Source organism: Onychostoma macrolepis, chromosome 24 (assembly GCF_012432095.1).
Source record: "Onychostoma macrolepis isolate SWU-2019 chromosome 24, ASM1243209v1, whole genome shotgun sequence".
Classification (NCBI taxonomy): domain Eukaryota; kingdom Metazoa; phylum Chordata; class Actinopteri; order Cypriniformes; family Cyprinidae; genus Onychostoma; species Onychostoma macrolepis.
In genome coordinates this window covers 11,844,114-11,868,605 of record NC_081178.1, presented here as the reverse complement: position 1 = coordinate 11,868,605, position 24,492 = coordinate 11,844,114, and the positions used below count along the sequence as shown (strand labels likewise).

The following is a 24,492-nucleotide window of genomic DNA, read 5'->3' as shown; positions in this document are numbered from 1 at the left end:
GGCTGAGTGTGACAAATGGTGGCGCGTTAAATTCCTATTCTCAAATGCTGATTGGTGCGAACAACCCGATATGCCCCGCCCCAAGCGGATTGTTTGGAATGGTCAGATGGACCGATGGAGACACAGGATGGCAATCCGGACCGCTGAAAGCCTGGACATGTGATTGAATATAATTCTCAACAAAATTCACTTTTGGTAAGCATCAAACAGTTACTTATTTTCGCTAATGTAGTTGTTTTGTCATATTGCACTTGTTATATTTACTGTTTATCGCGCTTTACATAATAAATGGAACATGAGGTTTGGGTTTCTTTAGTGGGGAGTTTATTTTGATTCTTGTTTTTTTATTTTTAATTAATGGCGAGATTATGTTGATGATATAATTGTTGATGTTTTATTGTTGTTGTTTGTTCTATTAAATTAATCATAACGTTGCTATCGTGCACAATAACAAGCGTTGCGTGGTTTATAATAGAAATGTCCTCCTAAGAATAATAAATCAAAAAAAGTTTCTATATCAGATCAACATAATCACTTAAGACTGAAAGTGCTCTTTCGGTAAACTGTTATTAAAGAATATAATACATAACAGAATTCCGCAACTTTACATTTTTAAGTGTTTAGTGATTAACAAACCCTAAAAACTTAACGAATTCAACCCGAAAGTATTCAAATAATATACACATATAGTGTTTTTAAGATAAGTCCTCGCTCGCGCACGAAAATCTCAGTGCAACTGGCTCGTGACATTCATGTGTGACGTGATCCGTACTGAAATATTAATGTAGTCTTACGCGCAGAGATGCGCTTTACTTCAGTTATGAATAGCTAATGCGTTGCCTTCCTGTCTTTTCTGCGTCTCAAACAGCGTTTATGGAGTGAATGCGTGTCTCCCTCGTTAGTTTGGACAGGATGTGGCCTGCTGTGGTCACGGGATGGGTCTGATGGACTTCAAAGCCTGTCAGCAAGCACTGATGGGGCTGTAAACAGCTGTGATGCACACTAATTATTTGTATGTTTACATGTTATTCCAGCATCTCAAAGTGTCTGCTTGTGGTTATACACTCTTTCGCATTATTTGAAGATGGTAGGTTGCATTTTGTCTGTCTGAAGTGCTATTAATGTGTGTGGTTTTTGCAGTAGGCACAGACTTATGGAAAAAGAGGGCTGCTGAAAAGGAGAGAGAGAGAGAGAGGCAGGAGTGCTTCTTTTATTTGAAGAAGAGAGAGGGGTGGGGTTGGTGGGGGTAACGGGTTGGGGGAGGGAACAGAGCATGCATGGGAGAGCTCCTCTGTTGCCCTGTGAACGGAGGACTATTGTCCCGGGAACCTTTCAGAGTGGCTTCCCTGAGGTCCCCTGCCACTCGCCCTCCCCCATCCTCTCTCTCTCTCTCATACTTTTTCCCCTTATTCACTTTTCTTTCTGGATCGCTTCAGTACGTTTTCTGTTCTTCCCAACCGAAACTGTTCACTTTCTCATCTAACTATCTCACCAACTGCTTTTCATGCCACTCAGTCTCACATTCCCGTCTCTTTGTCTGCTCTGTGTCTCTGGCCCCCCTCCCGGCGCGGTCTTAATTCAATGCACTATGTAATTAGTGTGGGTTGTGTCCATACTGCCGTGCGCTGCAGAATTACAATGCCATGGAGAGATGGTGCGCTTAATGAACACATTACAACACTCACAGACATGTAGCTCATTAGACTACAACAACAGCAGTGTCTGAGTGCATGTGTGAGGCCTGATGGCATATTTGCAGTGAAGTTCAGGTCTCATTGCAGGAGGCAGTTTGTTTGTCGTTTTCACTTTTAAATGGGAAGCAAACAGGTTTGGCAGGCGGTGTGTAAGAACAATGGACTTTGTGGCCACTTGCATGATGTTACTATGGTAAATGGCAACAAACTACAGTTCTTACGAATGTGTTACAATCATTGTTCAGGTTTAGTTTCTGAGTGTGTTATGTGCAGGTCTACATGAAATAAAGCTCCACAAACGTCTACTGAATTTAAATACCCGTTATTCACAATGTACGTGAACATTAATTAAATGTTGTGGCTGATTTAATAATGCATTTATTGGCCTTTTGAGATACATGTGACCATGTGTGAATCTATTTTACATAATTCTGCAAGTTTTTTTGCAGAATTTGGTCATTCTCAATGTTGCATTTATGTTTGTTACATTTTTCTTTATTAACGCCTAAAGCTGCCTTTCGTCAGCATTTAACACATTTTACCTTTTATGTACATTTGTACATTTTATGTAATTCTTCAGATTTACCCAAATATGAATTTGTAATGGAATTCTGTCATTCCCAATGTTGCATTTGTTTAATGAATGTTTTGGCCCAGTTAATGATGCTGTTATCTGCCTTTCAGCATTTTAACACACACACACACACACACACACACACACACACACACACACACACACGTGTTACAATGTCACAATGTTGCATTTATGTTTATTACTTGACCAAAACATTTAATAATGTTTTTAGTTGCCTTTCATATATATATATGAACATGAACATGTAAAATTACATTTTATGTAATTCTGTCTTTCATAATGTTGCATGTGCTTTTATTGAATGTTTTGGCTAATTTAATAATGCTTTTAGCTGCCTTTCAGCTCCATTTAACACCTTTTACCACATATAAACCATATTTGATGAAATTCTTCAGATTTTCCTACAAAATCATCGTAGAAAATGTGAAAAGTCAGCAGACTCCATCTGAGCCTGGTTTCAGGGAGTAGTCACAAGTTGCATTCATAGTTATGTTTAGATTGTACAAGCAGGATATGAGAGGAAATAAGCGGTTACATAGTAGTTATTTAAATGTTGTGATTGTGTGCAAATGAAATTGCTTTACACCCCTACTGCATCATTGTTCTGGCTGTTTGGGACGACAGGAAGTTAGAGATGTGACACAGAGAGGAACAGGAAGCGGAGACCTGGGTGTGGAGCTGGAAAACAGGAAGCAGGGAAACAGGCAGATAAAATGACCTCTGAGATGCTGTCCCACCATCCCTTTGTTCTTGTCCCTAATCTTTGACTTTCAACCCCCCTTAGCCAATCACACAGCAGATGGCTTCTCAGCTGGCCAATCACTGTGGGGGTTATTCTTTCACAGATGGGAGCATTCGGTCATGGCGTCCAGTGGAACCAGATGACATGGCTTAGTTAGGCTACTTATGTGAGGGATGAGAAACTTTGCACATGGAAATGCACAACATTTATTTTGTGTGTCATACATAGACATAAAGTAGCAAGCTGTCTTAAAACATGAGAGTAAAATATAATATGGAATTGTAATATTATACCATATGGTTTGACTGTTTTGCATGGCAAGCAATATTTTACAACAGTCACACCGTATAGACTATTAACATAAATAACTACACAGTAATAAATAACTAACTACAATAAAGACAATGTTTAAATTAATTTGCTAACTTCTTATTTAGTAAGTCATATATTATTCTGTTTTGTTATGATCCTGTTTTTGCAATTTTGTAGCTTTTTTTTATTTCATATCTTATTTACATATTTTTTATGTTGTAAAGATGTCCAAGACAATATGAGGAAAATATTAATAAATAATAAGAATATATGGGGAAACAAAGAAGTTCAGATTATATTACCGGTATATTATATTTCATTTAGATTATACAATTTTTTTTGTGTTTTTAAACTTATAATCACTAAGGCTGCATTTATTTGATCAAAAAATAAATATATATTCTTAAATAAATATATATATTTGATCAATTAAATATATTGTGATATATATAATTCATGTAATTTATTCCTGTGATGGCAATGCTGAATTAAGCATAATTACTCCAGTCTTTGTCACATGATCCTGCAGAAATTATTCTAATATGCTAATTTGTTGCTCAAGAAAACATACTTATCAATGTTGAAAACAGTTTTTGCTGCTTAATATTTTTATGAAAACCTGCATTTTATTTCAGGATTATGTGATGAATAGAAAGAACAGAATTGAAATGGAAATCTCTTGTAGCATTATAAATGTCATTATTGTCAGCAATTGTCAGCTTTTTATAAATTGAATGCATCCTTGCTGAAAAAAACCTAGAAAATCTTTCTGACCCAAATAAATAGTCTAGTCAAGTCTCAAGTCTACTTTATTTATAAAGCCCTTTCCACTACAAAGTAGACCAAAGGACTGTACAGCAACACAGCAAAACTACAATAGATATCAACAATAACAATTAACAATTAAAAGCCAATGAAAACAAATATGTTTTCACACGGGATTTAAAAACATCAACTGAGGGTGCAGATCTGATGTCAGGTGGAAGAGTATTCCATAGTCTTGGGCCAGCAACCGAAAATGCACGATCCCCTTTAGTTTTCAGACGAGTTTTCGGAATTAAGAGCAGTAAGCAATTGAATGATCTTTGAATGAATGAAATACATTTTTATAAAATCTTAGAGACCCCAAACTTTTGAACTGCAGTGTATATAATTCTGAAATGATCATGTTTTTACTCTAAAGTATTCAGTATGATATTGAAAATAATATAAACATAATTATTAACATTTAAACAGGAGATTATGTAACTCTATAATCAATCAAAATAATAATGATTTTGTTAATAAAAAAATCAAATGTAAAAAGAAATGAATAGTATTAATATGTTTCCTGATTGCCACACGTCAACATGCAAACCAAGTAATATACCTTGAAGTCAGTAGACTAATGATTAGAAGTGAGAATGCCATCTGTTTCCTTAAGCAAATGATCAGGTTGCATCTATTGTTGTCCTTTGATCTACAGCTGGGCAGCTCGGATGATGAACAGGATTACTTTGACGGTATCTTCTTTTCTTAATGCTTTGTAATCCTTCCATCCAAGGCTGCTTGTGAAGGGAGTTATAGTCTGTGTTTCTGTTTGTGTTGGAATGGATTGAGCTTCATTTGTGCTGAACGTTAGGCGTGTGATTTCAGAGTCAGAGGTCAATGTGGGTTTTGACAAGTGTAAGAGGGTTAACCAAAATCCGAGTAACTCGGTTCCCTTTTCTTGATCTCCAACTGTCCCAGTTTCATTCGAACGTTCACTCTCTCTCAACGTGTGGGTGTCTGTTATATAATATGAGCTTCATCCAAATACAGCTGAAAACTGAGTAAACATGATAGATGGACCTTGCCTTCACGCCTCAGCAGTAGTCTGTGCACGTGTGTGTGTGTGTTTAAATACAGTGTTTGTGTTTTGTCTGGGCAGGTAGAGTGCACTGCGGCTGTATAAGGGGCAGCAGTCATGCCGCTGGTGAAGAGAAACATTGAGCCCAGGCACCTGTGCCGCGGGGTGCTACCGGAGGGCATCGGCAGCGAGCTGGAGTGTGTGATGAACAACACACTCTCTGCCATCATACGCCAACTCAGCAGTCTCAGTAAGTTGCACAGTCACTTTCTTTCTTTAACACACACGTGTTTACCTGGCTAATTTGGGACTTGGTTTTAGCTTCTATTATTGTTGATCGAAGGTAATTAGCATTAGTAAGGCCTAATCCTAACAACGAGGCACTATAGTTTAATTAAAATTTTTTTTTTTTAATAATAGTATAGAAATAAGCAATTCTTCTGCCAAAGTAGATGTTCATAAACCTAACTTTGGGTTGTTTGCAGTCATGTCAACTTGCTGTACTAATATAAAAGGTGTGCCTTTATAAGCAATTTTACAATGGCTTTCAGCATGGCTTGTTCTGTCAAAACTTAGTAATTTAGTGGTCCAGTGGTATCTTCAGCTCACGATGCCAGAGAGAATCTCCTTAATAATAATTCCTCTTGACTCACGGGATCCTACGTCTGCATTACATAAGACCATTATCTTGAAAACATGTCCTCTGAATGGGCAAGTCTCTCGCTGTGTATCCAGCTACTGCTTTGCCCATTTATCCGTTCTCTGTTGTTTTTTCCATCCACCTGTTCTATAACTCCCCAGCTGACCCCTGAAATCCCCTCAAGTGTCTTTACTGTGCCTCTGCTAGTGGTGTTTAGTGAATGCCTGTAGAAGGAGAGGGCCTTCAGTAGCAGCTGTGTGGATTAAATATAAATGACAGCCCATTGGACTTGAAGGCAGAGCTGTAGACGATGTGTGCGTGTGACAAAAATAGCATGTGCATGTCTGGAAACATGCTTTTCATGTGTTGTTGGGTGCAGTGCTGGAAACGAGTGTAAGTGTGTGATGTGTGGTGTGTATATATGTGTGTGTGTGTGTGTGTGTTTGCACTGGATCATAGGCCAGGAATTTGTAAGGAACAGACACTCTTCCTTCCTGTGAATATTTTCCTGTGTGCTTTTGTTTAACACACAGTTATTAATAGCCCCAGTTGAGGTAGTTAAAATTAAGAGTATTCTTTGTGTTTTTATTTTTAAACGTCTCTCCACCACATACTGAGAAAAGTCTGTAAAAATATGGCCTAATGTACCATATTGATTTTTTTCACAGGTGTTTTACATTGTATTTTGAATTAGACATTGCATTGTGTTGTGTTTTAGGGTTGAAGGAATTGTCCGTAAACTTAACGAAAAAGGTACTGGTAATTTTCTGCCAGGACATTATCCTTTTTTCCATCCTTTTTTTTTCTTTCTTTCTTTTTTTCTTACATGTTTTCTCAAACAGGCCCAGAATGTAAAAATAGCTTATTTATATTTCTTGTCTTTAATGTCCTGTTTTATGTATGTGAAACCTCAGATTTTAAATACAGAAAAAATATATATTTTAATAAAGTAATGTGTAGTGTTAATGAATAATTTAATAATTTACATATATGTAATAATATAATATAATATAGTAATATAATATATAATAAATAATACATTCATATAAATATTAATAAAATTACATTTATAATTTAATCAATAACAGGCACTTTTAAGTAACCTTATTATGTTAAATAATAGTTAGTTAAAATTATTAGTAGTATTAGTAAATTATTATTTGTTAATTATTGTAATTAATTATAATTAGTATTTTGTGTGTGTGTGTGTGTGTGTATATATTGTAATTATATTATAATTAGTTATCGGGTCATACTAAAATTAGTTAAAATTAGGGTCATATTAAAAAAGTATTTGAAACTTTTTACCATGAGTTTTTAATTTTTGCTTTCACATACTGTATGTTTTTGTTTGACACCTAGACTTTCAGTCTTAAAAAATAAGTAAAGACATCATAAAAATGTTAATTGTTACATTTTAAAACAACAACAACAACAACAAAAAATTAAAGAGAGTGAAATAAATGTAAATATTTGTGTTTACATTTAATATTTGTGTGTCGATAAAGTCAATTTTGAGCTGAAATATGTATTAAATATATTCCCTCTTTTATGTCTTCATCTCTTTTCCTCACTTCAGCGTATTCTCCTCTTATTTTAAAGGTAAACATGCTGAAGACATATTCGGAGAGCTCTTCAATGAGGCAAACATGTTCTATTTGCGGGCGAACTCTCTGCAGGATCGGATTGACCGACTTGCCGTCAAGGTCACGCAGCTGGACTCAACGGTTGAGGAGGGTGAGTCTGTTTCTGGGAAACAAGGGCTCAGGGTCATTCCTCAATACACGGTGACCATCAGCATCTCAACTGGTCCCAGAAACACATCTCTGAGGTTACATAGCTCCAGTGTGAGATCAATACCACTGTATCCCTCCAAACCCAAAATCAACAAAAAAAAAAAATAATGCACAAATTTCATGCACCCTACATCTTTTTTACGTTGCTCTATTACCCACACCAAAGCGTGCACTCGCATCTCTTTTTTCAATTAAAAGATCAATACTGGAGGTTACTTTACACACTCTGGAGGGCAGGTGTAATCAATCTCTCTTTCTCCTTCACTCTGTGCAGTCTCTCTTCAGGATATAAACATGAGGAAGGCTTTTAAAAGCTCTACCATACAGGACCAGAAGGTGGTGTCCAAGAACAGCGTACCGAACCCGGTGATCGAGATGTACAATTTGAGTGATAAACCACCTCCTCTTAATATTCTCTCACCCTACAGGTATGTGTGCACACGTTTGGGTCAGATTTTGTGGACCAAATGTGAAAATCACTTATATTGTGGAAATATTTTTATTAAGTTGTTCTAATAAATATTACTAAATAATTAACATACATTCATTTAACATGCATTCAAACTCTGCTCAAACTTTGTTTGGTAGATAACATCAGCCTTTGGTGTTCAATCAGTATTTAAAAAAATGTATATATACCCTTTTTTTCATTTGCGGCACAGACACATTCACCGGGTTTTGTCAGGTTTTGTTACCCCTAATCTGCCATTGGTCAACGATAGTTTTCACCAAAGTAAACATATTTAATCACCATTTGTCGTCTCAAGAAATGTCTGAGAAGTGAAGTACTGTAATCTATCGGCTATCAGATTAAATTGGCCTATAATTATCATTTATTTGTAATTTAGAATTTATGTAATTAACTTGCATTAATAGAATTCATTTCATTTTCATTTCATTTCATTTGACTTTGTAAATGTTAAAAAAAAATTAACTTTGAAATGATTATAAATAAATAATAATAATATAATAGTTTATTATTCATTCAATCTTTATGAATTATAATGATCTAAAAGTTTTGCATATTACATTGTTATTGGTCTTTTCTCCATCTGTGTAAACATACTCTATATAGCCAGCTGTGTTTATTCCTATACACAGTCATCAGAAAACAAGAGCGAGTGAAGCAGCGAGCAATACAGCATTTCATTTAATCCCTAAAACCTAAGCTTGTCCAAAGCTAAAACCCATACATTATTCTTTTACTGCTTTGACAGATTATACTGGTCAGAATATACCATTGAATATACCAGAAATAAATGAGGTATTAATGCTCTCCCAAAATATTAATAGGTATTAGAAGTACGTATAAAAATTTGACCATGAATATAGATGAATGTAGTTTTTTCTTCTGAAGTCTCTTTAAGGAATATAGAGCAGTGATGAATACTTAAAGCTGGCAGATGTAGTTCATGTGAGCGCTAGTTCTCAAGGTAGCGAATGTGGGCCACTCATAAATACTTAAACAGATCTAATGCAGAATGTGTGGAGTGAATATTTCAAGGGACAGTGGCTGCGCTCTGACTCATCTTTTTTCTGTCTGTTCGGCTGAATGCGGTTTACAAAGTTGTTGGCGATTTTGCATGAATGATTAATGACCAATTAATAGCACTTTTGGAAAATCAGCCAGTCAGAAAAGATGCTTTTAAAATCCTTTTCTCATCTGAAGAGGTCCATGAAAGCAATCCAGAAACCAGCTCTCTGAATAGGAACGGTTACATAAATGCATCTGGAACCAAATTTACCACACTCTTTGTTTTATTGAGAGATTAATTGAGAAAAATTATTTACAATAGTTTAGAATGACAAAAATCAATCATGATTTTTTTTTTTTTTTTTTTGTTCCCCTAGAGATGATGATAAAGAAGGGCTGAAGTTCTACACTGACCCCTCCTACTTCTTTGATTTGTGGAAGGAGAAGATGCTACAGGACACAGAAGACAAGAGGAAAGAGAAGAGACGACAGAAGGTTGAACACCCTTTCTTTCTTTCTCTCTTTTTCCCTCTCTCTTGAGTTTTTCCCCACCTACAATAATGCTAAAAAGTTTGGGGTCAGTATTTTTTTTTTTTTTAAAGAGTCATCTTTTAAAAAAAAAAAAAAAAAAAAAGAAGGATGCCCATTTTCCACAGGTTGATATGATTCTTTAGGGTCTTAATGAAAAGTCTATAACATATTTTGGTTAAAATTTCTAAATGATAGCATAAAACAACGCCCTTTTCACCCCGTCAAAATCAGCTCTGTTTTCAACAAGCCATTTAGGAGCATGTCCCTTTAAATGCTAATGAGCTCTGGTCACCCCGCCCCTCTCTTCCATGGGGTGACGAGCTGTTCTCTGAGAAACTGTTAACTTTAGCCGCATTCGTTGTGGAACTTGCTAACTAGCACATTATTAGGAAAGATGATTTGCAAAAGATTCACAAAAAAAATTATACTCTCTTCTTCTGTAGGTGAAGCTGGATCACGAATGATTTGCATGAACATAGACGCATTTAAATAGATCGGGGGGCACATTCCCTTTGAAATCAAAATTAAGCCACTGTGTCTTCAGCGGCTCAGATGTCAGGAAGTAAATGACGTCTGCTGTGTTCATTATTACATCCAACAATTGTACACTTCAGTCGCTTAGGCAACATTATGCTCTGGTGTCGAAACAATGGCGGACCGTTTCCAGCTCACTCAGGGCGGGTCTATGATAAAACGCCAGTGTCAATCAACAATCGTGGGAGGGGCCTGTGCAGAGTTGCGTCACTCTGCCAAAAATCTGATTATTGGGATTTAAAAAAAAAACACTGGGTGGATTTTTATCATTATTGTGTGTCCACAACCACCCTATAATGATAAAAATCCACCCAGTGTTTAAAAAAAAAATCCCAATAAATCATAAGCAGTGTCTGCACAGGCCCCTCCAACACACTGCCAACACACATTTCAGTTCAAACAACATGTAAAAGTGAATTTTGCATCCGATGACCCCTTTAAAGAAATGAATACTTTTATTTAGCAAGGATGCATTTAAATGATTAAAAGTGACACTAAAGACATTTATTATGTTACAAAAAATATATATTTAAAGCAAATGGTGTTCTTTTGAACTTCTATTCATTAAAGAATCAACTGTTTTCAGCATTAACATTAATAAGAACTATTTCTTGAGCACCAAATGAGCGTATTAGAATGATTTCTGTAGGATCATGTCACACTAATGGCTGCTGAAAATTCAGCTTTGCCTTCAAAGGAATAAAATACATTTTTAAATGTATTTAAATAGGAAACAGCTAATTTGAACATTACTGTTTTTACAGTATTTTTTTTATCAAACAAATGCAGCCTTGATGAGCATAAGAGACTTTCTTTAAAAACATTAAAACATCTTACTAACCCCAAACTTACTGGTACCGTATGGTGAAATATCTTTTGTCAAACCTCGTACTCCACATAAATGTATATTAAATATCAAATATGTTCTGACTAGCTGTGATTGTGTCCCATTATGCAGCATTTTGCTGAACCTAGTTATACATAGTATAATAGTCATTGATGAGGTGATGTGATAATTAAACATCTCTCTGTCACTTGATACTTTGCGACAGGAGCAGAGGCGATGTGTGGATGGCACACTGCAGAGAGAGGTGAAGAAGGTGCGTAAAGCGAGAAACCGCAGGCAGGAATGGAACATGATGGCCTTCGATAAGGAACTGAGACCTGACCATCGACATTCCCACACTGTGCACAGAGGAGGATCCTCGGAGGGCCCCATGTCCCCAGAGCACAGGTAACACAGCCTTCATGCACTTAAATACACATATATGAATTCAGTTTCATCTCATAAACTTCATAATTCATGTAGGTCTCATGGAGATCTTGCAGATCATGGTTATCTCTCCATGGCCAATCACGTTGGCCATGCGCACACTTACTCAGGGCCTCCGCCCAGTATGGCGGCCCTGTCAGCTCATAGCCACATGAACATGGACCAGGATTACCGGGGAGGGTCTATGGCTTACCGTTCTGGCACACTGGGTCGTCCGCACCAGGCTCCGCCCCCTCCACCAGCATCAAGCACTGTTAATGGTTCTGTGACCCTCCCACCTGTCGACTACAGGTTTGTCAATTCAATTTAGATTAATTGTTAGTTGTAAACAAACTTGATTGCTTCGAAAACATGCTCAAGCAAGTTCTGTAATGTCTATTAGATTTTTTTTTGGAGATTTACAAACATGATTGTTGGATCACACTTGTTGGACTTGTCATGAGATATGTCATAAAAATCAGTTTCTCTATACCAGGGGGTTTTAAACCAAAGGGGTTGTAGGGGTCCACGGAAAAAATTTTATAAGGTGTATTTTTAGGGTTAGGGTTATAGTGTGTGAAGATATTTATTTATTTATTTGTCAAATTTGATCATATTACTGTTACACTATATTAATTTCTAATGACTTCGGAAATGATGAGATATAATTTTTCAAAATGAATCAGAATTATTTTAAATATTATAATACAGTATTTTATAAAATGTTGTATGTAGTTTAGAAAAAATACATTTTTAAAATATATAAATTTATTTAATAATATAGTAATTCTATAAATTATGTAAATATAATATATAATCTAATAAATATATGTTGTCAAATGTAAAAAAATGTCAGTAATATTTTATAAAATAAAATATTCAATATGAATATTTCAATATAACAGCCAATTATTTTATTTTGTTAGTATGTTGTCTCTATAATAAAACAATATTATAAAAATTAAAACAATTGTAGAAATTGTATTATCTAATTATATGATAAAATATGCAATTATAGTTTTTATTAATATTTTGAATCTGTTTTTTATTTTATTTGAATTTTAAAGTTGTACTCGTTTTGTTTTTGGTCATTTTGAGTAGCTTTTGTTTTTTATATATATATATATATATATATATATATATATATATGCCTATAAAGTTGTTGTTAATTTTGATTTCATTTTTAGTTATTTTAGTACATGAAGTTAAACTAAATGAGAAATGTTGCCTTGGCAACTAGCTTAAAAAGTTTGTACATTTAATTTATTTCAGTTAACGTTAACAAAACGTGTTAATGAAATGGTTTTCATTTCAGTTTTAGTTTTAGTTAACTATAGTAGTCAACATTTGAAGTGGATCAAAAAGTTTTTTAAGAATAACCTTGCCTTAAAAAGTTTGAAAGTTTGAAACCCCCTGCTCTATATTGTACACTATATTGTATCTATATTGTATATTGTATTGTACATTTATGTTGAATGACATGAAAAAGCATGATTTCATTTCCTTCCTCTCTTGACAGTGTTGATTACATGAATTCTGGGCCACCTCCTCCACCACCAGCTGTTATCCCATCAGCACAAACTGCTTTTGCTATGCCGCCCATGGGACCGGTCCCGCCTCCAGGTCATCTAGGACCAATGGGAGCAGTCGCTGGCTATGCCCCATCCGTTCCACCTACCTCTGGACCAATGGCTGCCCCTCCTCCACCAGTAGCCCCACCCCCTCCACCAAGTGCAGCCCAATCCATCACTCCCAAAGGCCCTCTGTGCCTAATGAGGCCCAGTCTGCGAACGATGCCCGTAGCGACCTGCTCGCAGCTATACGAATGGGTACGTAATGTGTTTAGGTTATGAATATAAGCGTTTCACTTATTAAACATAAACATCTTGTTCTTGATCATGGGTAGATGATCTTTATAATATATATATATATATATATATATATATATATATATATATATATATATATATATATATATATATGTGTGTGTGTTTGTGTATATATCTATTTGATCAAAATACAGTAAAACAGTAACATTGTGAAACATTAGTATTATTTAAAATAGTTGCTATTTTAATATATCATCATCAGCAGCCATTACTTCAGGCTTTAGTGTCACAGGATTCTTCAGAAATCATTATAATATGCTGATTTGATGCTCAAGAAACCTTTCTTATTATTATCAATGTTGAAAACAGTTTTGCTGCTTAATATTTTTATAAAATAAAATATTCAATATGAATATTTCAATATAACAGCCAATTATTTTATTTTGTTAGTATGTTGTCTCTATAATAAAACAATATTATAAAAATTAAAACAATTGTAGAAATTGTATTATCTAATTATATGATAAAATATGCAATTATAGTTTTTATTAATATTTTGAATCTGTTTTTTATTTTATTTGAATTTTAAAGTTGTACTCGTTTTGTTTTTGGTCATTTTGAGTAGCTTTTGTTTTTTATATATATATATATATATATATATATATATATGCCTATAAAGTTGTTGTTAATTTTGATTTCATTTTTAGTTATTTTAGTACATGAAGTTAAACTAATGAGAAATGTTGCCTTGGCAACTAGCTTAAAAAGTTTGTACATTTAATTTATTTCAGTTAACGTTAACAAAACGTGTTAATGAAATGGTTTTCATTTCAGTTTTAGTTTTAGTTAACTATAGTAGTCAACATTTGAAGTGGATCAAAAAAAGTTTTTTTAAGAATAACCTTGCCTTAAAAAGTTTGAAAGTTTGAAACCCCCTGCTCTATATTGTACACTATATTGTATCTATATTGTATATTGTATTGTACATTTATGTTGAATGACATGAAAAAGCATGATTTCATTTCCTTCCTCTCTTGACAGTGTTGATTACATGAATTCTGGGCCACCTCCTCCACCACCAGCTGTTATCCCATCAGCACAAACTGCTTTTGCTATGCCGCCCATGGGACCGGTCCCGCCTCCAGGTCATCTAGGACCAATGGGAGCAGTCGCTGGCTATGCCCCATCCGTTCCACCTACCTCTGGACCAATGGCTGCCCCTCCTCCACCAGTAGCCCCACCCCCTCCACCAAGTGCAGCCCAATCCATCACTCCCAAAAGGCCCTCTGTGCCTAATGAGGCCCAGTCTGCGAACGATGCCCGTAGCGACCTGCTCGCAGCTATACGAATGGGTACGTAATGTGTTTAGGTTATGAATATAAGCGTTTCACTTATTAAACATAAACATCTTGTTCTTGATCATGGGTAGATGATCTTTATAATATATATATATATATATATATATATATGTGTGTGTGTTTGTGTATATATCTATTTGATCAAAATACAGTAAAACAGTAACATTGTGAAACATTAGTATTATTTAAAATAGTTGCTATTTTAATATATCATCATCAGCAGCCATTACTTCAGGCTTTAGTGTCACAGGATTCTTCAGATGCTCAAGAAACCTTTCTTATTATTATCAATGTTGAAAACAGTTTTGCTGCTTAATATTTTTATAAAACCGTAATAAATTTTTTGGGGATTTTTTTTTTATGAATAGAAAGATCAAAAGAAAATAATTTATTTGAAATGGTAATCTTTTGTGACATTATAAATATCTTTACTGTCTCTTTTAGTCAATGAAATGCTTCCTTGCTGATAGAATTTCTTTAAAAAAAAAATGAAACTAACCCTGAACAACTTTTGAAGTGTTTTCTATAAACTGCTGCAGTGCATAATGCATCATATCGTGAAAAAGATGAACAATCAATGCATGAATCAAATTTCTGACAATTTCTTTTTTCCACGCATCCTTTTCTTATTATATCCCAGCATGTGGGCAGAAACAAATCATATAGAACAGTGAAATTGCTTCCTGTAACATTGACTTCTCCTCCTACACTCAACTACAGTCTCACAGGAGACAGATCATGTGAGCTCCACTGACTTCACTCATTTGCATTAAGTTAAACTTCCATAAACTTTGTTGAATTGCTGGAGACGCCCACATTGCATCGCATACCCCCACTATTGTTCATCTCTCATTGAAAATGAATGAGTTGTTAAATGTGTTTATGTTTGTTTGTATTGCAGGCATCCAGCTGAAAAAAGTTCAAGAGCAGCAGGAGCAGCAGGCGAAACGCGAGCCGGTGGGCAATGACGTCGCAACTATCTTGTCTCGCCGCATCGCTGTGGAATACAGTGACTCTGAAGATGAATCTGAGCTTGAGGACAATGACTGGTCTGACTAAAACAATACTAATGCACAAAATTCATAGACACTTACTCTCTAATTCACCTGCGAACGTTAACATTGCATTTCCCATACACACAATGATCTTGTACAGTATGCATTTTAATAAAGGCACGATAGGCCGTCTGTATTATGAAATACTAAAATAGTCAATCTTTTCCCTGAACTACCACGTATGATGCTTTTTCCATTTTTCTAATGCTTTTTAATGCAACACTTGTTAATAAACGATATGGACAAACTGTATTTAGTGAATAGCAACTCGAACTACAGATAAATAAGCATGTTGAGGTCAAAAGTTTCTGCATGAAAGTTTCTATGTATGTTGAGAAACACTGCGGTCAGTAATTATATTTGTGTGAACTGACTCGAGGAATTTGATTAAACTACCTGAAATGTGTTCGCTCGGTGATGTCTGGTTTCTGCGTGCGTGTGGCAGTTGCGACAATAAAAATCCGACGAATTACATTAAACCTCTCTCCGAGCATCTTCGTCATGGAATCAGGACAGTTTTGATTCCGAGACTCGTGTCTCTATGGAAACAGTACAGCTGAGACTGGGAATCGCCATGGCAACAGTGGATTTGAGGCAGTCGGCCAATTGATGTGCGAGTGTGAATAAACCCAGGCGAAGATATTTTTAATGCACAGCACATTCTTTTTAATACAAAATTAACAAGATCTCTCAGTTCATTAAACTAACCAAAGCAATAAAAGTGTACAACCAACACCTTGGAAAAATATACAACACGTTAACACAATGTCTTACAATGTTAATTAGTGCATGTTGATTATAATTCTTATAATATTGTTTTGCAGATAAGTAATTTGTTGTGCCTTTTCTCATCAAAAAAATAAAGTGCATTTCACAGTTAAAACTACGCATACATGTACACAAGATGCTGAAACCGATGCCCCCGACTGCCCCTCGGATTGTTCAAGATTTCGATTCTAGTTACTAAATAAAGTACAGAACGAGTCTGAATCTTAGTGTAAATGTATAAAGTTTCCTCACAAGACATCAATCCAGACAAGATATTCTTTTCTGCTCTTCAAATAAACCAGAATCGGAGGCAGACTCCCATCCAAGCCCTTTTTCACCCTTCGGTTTGACATTTTCAAGCTCTTACATTGGATTACAGAGCACAATCATCTACAGTTGGATACAAGTCTATTTAAATCAAAGATTCAATCGCCAAATGTCCATCTGCATGTGGAAAATCCATCAGAGACCAGGCACAAAGCATGATAACATCATTTTACAAAGCTCTTTTCAAAAACAGAAGGAGATGTGATGTTTTAGGCAGAGGCCTAACCCTCAAAAGCCACCGCAATAATCCCTCGGTCATTTCTGACCAAAGGCTGAGCATCAAGCATTAACCCTCTCAATCAGCTGTAGACAAGCATGCCCAGGCAATAGGAGACACTGGAATGTGGCTCAAGGTTAACTATTTCAGAATAGAGCATTGCAGGAATTATGTATTTTTGTAGAGCTTAACCGGAAATAAGCGTTTAGCATTGCCCGGTTTGATCATCCTGAAGTCAATGGGTTTTTTTGGTTTTTGGTTAAATGCCTGAAATAAGGTCTGTGGTTAACACAAGCTCAAGATATTTTCACGTTTTGAAATACATCAATATAACCCCCTTATGATGTTTTAAAGCTTTTACTTGTCTTGACAAATTCAGTTGCTAACAAGTAGCTAAATGGGACTTTCAGTGCACATTAAAGAAACTGTATGCTTGTTGTTGTTGTTGTTGTTTTTGACTTTGAAAAGTCAGTTTCAAAATCATTCTAAAACTCCAAACATCTGTTCATCTGAGTATATTTAGAGGAGAGGGTACAAAATTCCGCGAAAAGTGTGAATTGCTTTATGACAGCAACAAATGCACGTGTACCGCCAGCTACTGTTATTACCACACGACAGTGAATTCCACTCACTTAACTGTAGATGGCTCCAAAGTCGCAAAAATACTCAAAATTACATACAGTTGCTTTAAACGACATCACGCCAAACAGGTAAACTCATCTAATAATTTACTCGTAGTTCGCCCAAAATGGTCTATAATAGCGCTCTTGCAAACTATTCTAGTCTAGTCAAGGGTAGCCCCATATTTAATATTTTGACAAAAATGAAAACAAGGCTGGGAAAAAAAAAAGAAGGGCGTTCAGTGGATTGTACTGTTGTCAACATAACGACTGTTCAGCTGAAGCATCTTTCTGAAGAAAAAAAAAAAAACGTTCAGTAGACAAAAACTTAATAAAACAGTTTGAAAATTAGGTGGTCTAGGACCTTTATACAGTGCATGCCATTGTAAAGGCTGTTTAAGTCTATCTCTCACAGCCTTGTTTTCCGCGTTAAATTCAACATGGCGTCTACCCAGCAAACAAAGAACGTTTCCCTAATGTCCGTATATGGTTCCCTTTTAGTTATTTTTGGGGTATCCAAATAAGAATGTTCAGGGAAAGTCCTCTTAACCTAAAGGGAACATTTTATTTACATAAAGAAAACGTTCCTGGCTAACCAACAGAGAACATTAGAATATCTGTTCTGGGAGCCAGAAACTAATGTTACTGGGTAATCTGATTATTTTTAGCTATTTACTTCTGGTGATTGTATTTTGGTTTAAATTAATTTGTGAAGATTATTATGATGATTATCGGGATTTTTGTCAAGTCACAGAGCTTATTTTCTGCAATAATCCAAAAGCCACTGGAAAAATCCTACTGGTATTTGTCAGTGGAAACCAGGGTGATGCTAACTTTCGGGTTGCAAAAATACGTCATCACCACATCACTCTATGACATCAGGTGAGAGTTGCCATCATGCCTCCTTAAAGTCGCATGCCTTATTTACAGGATCAAGACGATCGGCCATAGTAACGATAAGAATGTCTTTGTTGATACATTCAGAAAGAGACCGTACAGCGCATCAGAATACAAAATAAAATCTCAGGAATTCCGAAAGAATCCAGACTGAGGGGGAAAAATAGAGACTTTCGATGAATATAGCAAAATAAGTTATTCCTCAAAGATCAGACGAGGCCTACAATACAGACCAATCATCGCCTCCATGCTAAGCCCTATTAAAACTCGCAAACCTGCTCCCTACCGCTCATGTGCTGTTTCAGTGGAATTGTATAGAGGTCACTCAGGCAAAAAAGGTCACGAGGGTGTGTCCGACCCGCAGGCACGATGTAAAGAGGGCGCAATGGGAAGACTGGTAGCCACTCTAGCCCATGCAGGTCTATGGGGAATATACATTATTACCCCCAACTACATCATTATCCCTGGAGAGACAACATAAATGCATGCGTTCACGCGTACACGCACACACACGGCCATGCACCGACAATCACGCCTTACACATCACGTTCCTCACACATTATAAACATCTCTAAAGTTTGCAAAAGCAAATGCATACGGCAGAGTAGGTCACATTGAGTGTACAGAGAGATTTCATTCATAGTTAGATATCGTAAATGACCACAGGCAGGGCAGAGTCACTTTCTGGACGAGAGAACACGAGGCTGTGAGATTATGGACATGTTTACAGGGATTGGGACATCTGTCCAGTTTCTGTTTGTTTTTTTTTTCTTCTAATCCCAAATTCACTAATATTATTTGGATGATGTTGGAATAAGTACAGTTGTCAGTCGTTCTTGGAATCCACTCGTATTTTCGTGGTGGGTTTTTCATGGATGTTTTTTTTTTTCGGCTAGCTGAGGTGTTGGTTTTGCTTGGGCACGGCTGTTATTGCTGCCAGAGTATTGCTATAATTTGATGAAACGCTTGGTCCGTAGTTATTGCTCGCTGATGGATTCTGCCACAGCACTGAAATGGATAGTGGCTGGTTGGCATTTGGAGGGCGTAAGGTAAAAAGCAGGGGTGAACTTCAGCTCATAATAGTAGCATGACTCCAGTCTCAGTTGTGGTGAAAGTACGAGAGGATAGATTTCATAATAACATTCTCCCTCATCTGACATTTGCCAGGTCTGAGAGGCCAGCTGTTCTCCTCATTATAACTGTGTCGTGTGGACCGTTTGAGGAGATTCACCAGTTTACTAACAATCAAGTTGAATGTAAATCTACGGAAGGCTCATCTGAGAGTGGAAGTGTAGCTTGGCTGGCACATCTTTGAACAGTTTCATCATTTTAGAATATCATTTATCAAGAGCGAATCTCATGAAATCTTGTCCAGGTCATATTTCACCCCAAAATCAAAATAAAAAATTTACTTTGCATAAAGACAATGAAGCATATTTTGGGACTATTATTTAATTTTGGCTTTCCATGATAGCCTAACCTAATGAATCTATTAATTATATGAAAACTAGTATTATATAGTTACATAATTATATAATCTGATTATATATGCATTATATAACATTATATATAATATATACTATATAATTCATAAAATATATTTTAGATATCCGTCCCATATATGTCTCATATGTCATCTCTTATTATTATCCATGTTTAAAACGGCTGAAAAAGTATTCTGCTGCTTAATATTTTTGTGGGAGTTATACATTTTCAGGGTTGTTTTTTTTTTGGGGTGGTTATATAAATCATTTGAATCGTATTTGTGAAAATAAAAATGTCAAAGTGCAATTAATCTTTTCTTTTGATTTTGGGTTTGTGTTGTTTCAAACAAAACACCTCTAATTAATATATCTCAACGTCATGCCAAAATCATCATTCTTTGCAAAAGCAATACATGTAAATTTCAAGCAAAATGCTATGAACTACCATTGTGACAGCTATTCCATATCCAGTAGTAATTACCAGTTGAACATAATAAACGGAGCAGTGCTCTATTCAGAGCGACAATGACAATGCAAATTAAAAGCAAATCAATAGAAAATACATTCGGTTCCATCTTCCATGTCGCTGCATATAAACAAACCTCTTTCTCTCAGCCACTTAATGCACGTTTTGTACTCAACAGTTCTTTGAAGTGAGCCTCTATTCACAGGGGGATGTTTAAATGAACCTACATACACTTTCTCCCAGTCGCTTTCATCCCGCATTTATGGAAGAGAATGCAGAGACAGTTCGACTTCCGCTCTAAACCAAAATAAAGGCATCGATGGGTTCGGTTATTTATAGAGTGGTTCTCATTCTGAGATTGTAATTAGCTCTTCATGGTTTTCTGCTTTGGAGGACATTTTACATTCGGCCACGCTTGGGTTGAGATTTAAATCAAACAGAAGAGAGAGCGTGCCTGTCTCTATCTCTCGTGTGCGTGCGTTGTCCAGGTCAGTATCTTCAGAGGACGCAAGGCGCGGATCACCGAGCGCCTAGTCTATTTTTAGCACCCCGCGGTTACTTAACGTTCAGCGCACGTTCTTGAATGCAGCAACAGCAGGACGAGATGAATGAGCTTCAGGATCCAGTCAAGAGGACTGCCTTGTGCTGCCCCTCATCATCCTCCTCCCTCACAGCCCATTCAACAGGGGGCTGTCGCTGTGGCCAAGCCAAAATGAACACAAATGCAAAGGCATTTATATATACAAGATATTTACAGCTGCCTGCCACACAGCATCCGTTTCCACCCCTTTTTTTTTTTGGAAAGGGTGTGGCAGCTGGTTGGATTGGGATCAGGCAAAGATTGTGTGGCAGTGGTTGTCACGTAACAATTATTAGGGGAAGACATAAACAGGTGATGCGCACTCCCCTTCTCGTCCCAGGGATTGGGGGAATCTCTGGCCTGTGTAATTCCCTAGGCACATCAGACGTCGCTGGGGGTCCGTGCCCGCTGGGCCACGCTGGCAGGGATGCATCCGCAGCACACCAGCCACAACGCTTTCTGGATCTCTTGATTGCGGAAGGCGTAAATTACGGGGTTGATCACCGAGTTGTAGGTGGCAGGAACCAGGGTGGCATACGTGTAAAGGGGCGGGTATGTATAATCGGCTATGAGCGAGTAAACCGTAAACGGCATCCAGCAAGCAGCGAATGTGCCCAGAATGATCGCCAGGGTGGATACGCCTTTCCGCGTCGTGACGTAGTGAGGACTTGCGGCTAAAAAGTGGTGTTGTAGGGCGATTTGGTGCGCATGTCGCATGACGATTTTACAAATCTGCACATAGAGCTGAAGCATAAGGCCAAACAGTAGAAGGAAGGAGACGGACAGAACGGCTACGTTGTTTTTTGTTAGGGGCCAAACCACACTGCAGTTCGCCTCCTGGCCCAAGCAGTTCACACCGATAACCGGCAGCAAACCCAAACACAATGATACTCCCCACAGAAGCACCAGCATGGTGTATGTGAATGCGGCTGTTCGCTCTGAGTTGTAGGTGAGGGCGTAGTATAGCGACAGGTAGCGGTCGATGGTAATAGCTAGCAGGCTAAAAACAGATGCTGAGAAGGATGCCACCACCAGACCTACAGTCAGCAGCTGTGCCGAGTCAGATCTTAGCAGGTAAGCGAAGGTAAAGTGCAGGACTAACCCTAAACCAGCCAATAAGTCAGCTAGAGCTAGGCTGCCAATCAGCAAAAACATTGGGGCGCGCAGAGCCGGGTTCTGCCAGATGACCAAAACCACCAGGGCGTTCTCGCAGGCTATAAGGGTGCCGGATGAACACAGCACGATGTCCCACGGGTTTACCAACAGCTCAGCGGGCGGCCTCGCCGGCAAGACAACCGCAGGTGGGTATGTTCCGACGGTGATGTTTTCTATGCTCCCTGCGCCGCTGCTGCCCCAGGTGGGTTCTTGAGCTAGCCAGCTGGGAGAAACTGGCACCTCTTCACTCATTCTGCCTCCCGTCTAAAATGTCACACACAGAAAAACATAATGAGGTGTATAGGTAGTGTAAAGAAAAAAGGCAAAACAAAATAATCCTTTTAATCCAAAATAATACTTTTGTTCCCCCCAAAAAGTAATAGTCAACCATACATTTTGTCTGTGTGTGTGTGTTTATGTAGTTTATGAGGACACAAATTTTTTAATGACATAGGTATAACATAAGTATTACAATGTGAAGATGATTTATGAGGATACTTTCGGTGTCCCTGTAATTCAAAAGGCTTATAAATCATTCAGAATTAGTTTTTTTTTTTTTTTTTAAATCTAAAAATGCACAAAGTTTCCTGTGAGGGGTAGGTTTAGGTGTTGGTGTAGGATGATAGAAAATACAGTTTGTACAGTATAAAAACCATTACGCCTATGGAGAGTCCCCATAAACCGTAAAAAACAACTTGTGTGTGTGTGTTTAAGGGTTAGTTCACCCAAAACTGAAAATTCTATGATCATTTACTCACCCTTGTGTCATTCCAAACCTGTATGACTGACTTTCTTCTGTAGAACACAAAAGAAGAAATTTGGAAGAATGTTGGTAACCAATTTTGGTTCCCATTGACTACCATTTTAAATTTTTTCCATATGGAAATCAATGGGAACTGAAAGTTTTTGGTTAACATTCATTCTATCTTTTAGGTTCTAGCTTTATCTTTTTAGGTTATTAAATAACTACAAAATAAATGTCTTTGTTTTAAAATTTTTGGGGTGAACAAAAAAACATGACAATGTTACAAGCATTATGGAATGGCATTTTAGTGACTATATTTACATAAATAATATGAAATTATATTTACACATAATTGCAACATAAAACAATTTTGTACATAACTGATAAAAAAAAAAAAAAAACACGCTTTTAGAATAAAATATGAATTCTGGGAACGCCTCTTTTCCTGTGAATTACAACTATTACTTTTTTATTTTTTAAAAATATACAATTATTATTTTTTAAAACAAAAATACTTTAAATATAATGCCTTAAGCATAATTCACTATTTCTCAGTAAAGTGATTAATACTTTTTACTTTTTCAGTGTTTTACTGCAGAACCGTATTTTATCTATAAATATAATATATATTTTTTTTACTGTATGTGGTAAATATTAGGATAACCAATGGGGTTAAGCAATAATAGGTCTATATTTAGAATTTTGCACCCCCATTAAAATTAACATTTTTACAGTGCATGCAATAGTAATTAAACATATTAAAAAAAAAAAACATCAGATCATCCATTGTAAAAGAAATGAGTAGAAAATTAGCCATTAATAATTATCACAAAAGCCATTGTTCTCTACAATTATGCATTCCCTCTCTGTTAGTCTCTCAAAACTCATTGTTCTTTTGTGCAGAACAAAGAATCAGATTAAGATAAATTAAAGACACATTTACTTGTATTTAGTGGATAGGAACCTGCTATTATTGAGATCATTTTGAATTATAGCCTACAGTACAATGGTGGAGAATCATAAAGGAAGGGAGGGCCCTGATGAGTGCTGATATTAAATAAAGGCGGGTTCCACTGCTTATAAAAGCGCCCCTGCATCAGTATCCTTTCATCTATCAGATATGGACTCTTAAAGCACATCTTCACTGCAAGCAGCTGGATGCAAGCAAGCACTAATGCCTCTCAGTCCTTTAAGCTTTATAATAATGCTTAAGCTCTTGCTCTGTAAAAATCATTTATGTGTTGTAAAATGCAAAGCAGACTGATTTCGAATATACCCGGTCCCCATTCATTCCCCATCTGGAGGCTTCCCTACCTTGTCTTTTGGAGGAGAGGCGCCTGTTTAAATGTCTTTGCGTCCTTCTTGCCTTGCCATGGTATTCAATGGCAGCGCTGTTCGCAGGTGCAGCGCCGCGCGGACGGATGGAGGAGTCTGATGCCGGATCGGAGGATCGTCACAGCCAGCAGCGGTAGCGGCTCTTCGCCGTCTGCTCGCGCATCGCCACCGACTGCGGCTGTGCGAGGCGCGGGGAGGGGTGAGCTTTCCTTCAGAGCAGAAGGTCCCATCACCTTTTATCTGCTGCTCAGAAACTGA

At 36.8% G+C, this 24,492-nt stretch overlaps 2 protein-coding genes across 3 annotated transcripts; one reads left to right on the top strand and one right to left on the bottom strand.

Moving 5' to 3' along the window:
- The first annotated feature begins 40 nt into the window (after positions 1 to 40).
- Positions 41 to 16,046, top strand: wasf3b (WASP family member 3b). The gene is made up of 10 exons (XM_058765935.1): positions 41 to 195; positions 5,253 to 5,421; positions 7,414 to 7,548; positions 7,882 to 8,035; positions 9,459 to 9,576; positions 11,199 to 11,380; positions 11,456 to 11,710; positions 12,918 to 13,129; positions 14,463 to 14,579; positions 15,487 to 16,046. Exons 2-10 carry the CDS (start codon positions 5,289 to 5,291, stop codon positions 15,642 to 15,644), a joined length of 1,464 nt encoding a protein of 487 aa, XP_058621918.1. The 5' UTR covers positions 41 to 195; positions 5,253 to 5,288; the 3' UTR covers positions 15,645 to 16,046.
- Positions 16,047 to 20,210: 4,164 nt separating this feature from the next.
- On the bottom strand, positions 20,211 to 24,492 carry gpr12 (G protein-coupled receptor 12). 2 transcript variants are annotated; one of them, XM_058765686.1, is made up of 3 exons: positions 24,214 to 24,492; positions 22,913 to 22,949; positions 20,211 to 22,418 (listed from the first exon to the last, which is right to left on the bottom strand). In XM_058765686.1, the coding sequence occupies exon 3, from the start codon at positions 22,404 to 22,406 to the stop codon at positions 21,381 to 21,383; it is 1,026 nt and encodes a 341-aa protein (XP_058621669.1). In that variant the 5' UTR covers positions 22,407 to 22,418; positions 22,913 to 22,949; positions 24,214 to 24,492; the 3' UTR covers positions 20,211 to 21,380. The 2 variants fall into 2 exon arrangements, with proteins under 2 accessions (XP_058621669.1, XP_058621670.1); XM_058765687.1 differs by lacking the exon at positions 22,913 to 22,949.

Coding starts and splice junctions, on each gene's coding strand:
- wasf3b (XM_058765935.1), top strand. CDS start 5,289: ATGCCGCTGGTGAAGAGAAACATTGAGCCCAGGCACCTGTGCCGCGGG. Junction 7,549..7,881: donor GGACTCAACGGTTGAGGAGG/GTGAGTCTGTTT, acceptor CACTCTGTGCAG/TCTCTCTTCAGGATATAAAC. Junction 11,711..12,917: donor CTCCCACCTGTCGACTACAG/GTTTGTCAATTC, acceptor CTCTCTTGACAG/TGTTGATTACATGAATTCTG.
- gpr12 (XM_058765686.1), bottom strand. CDS start 22,406: ATGAGTGAAGAGGTGCCAGTTTCTCCCAGCTGGCTAGCTCAAGAACCC.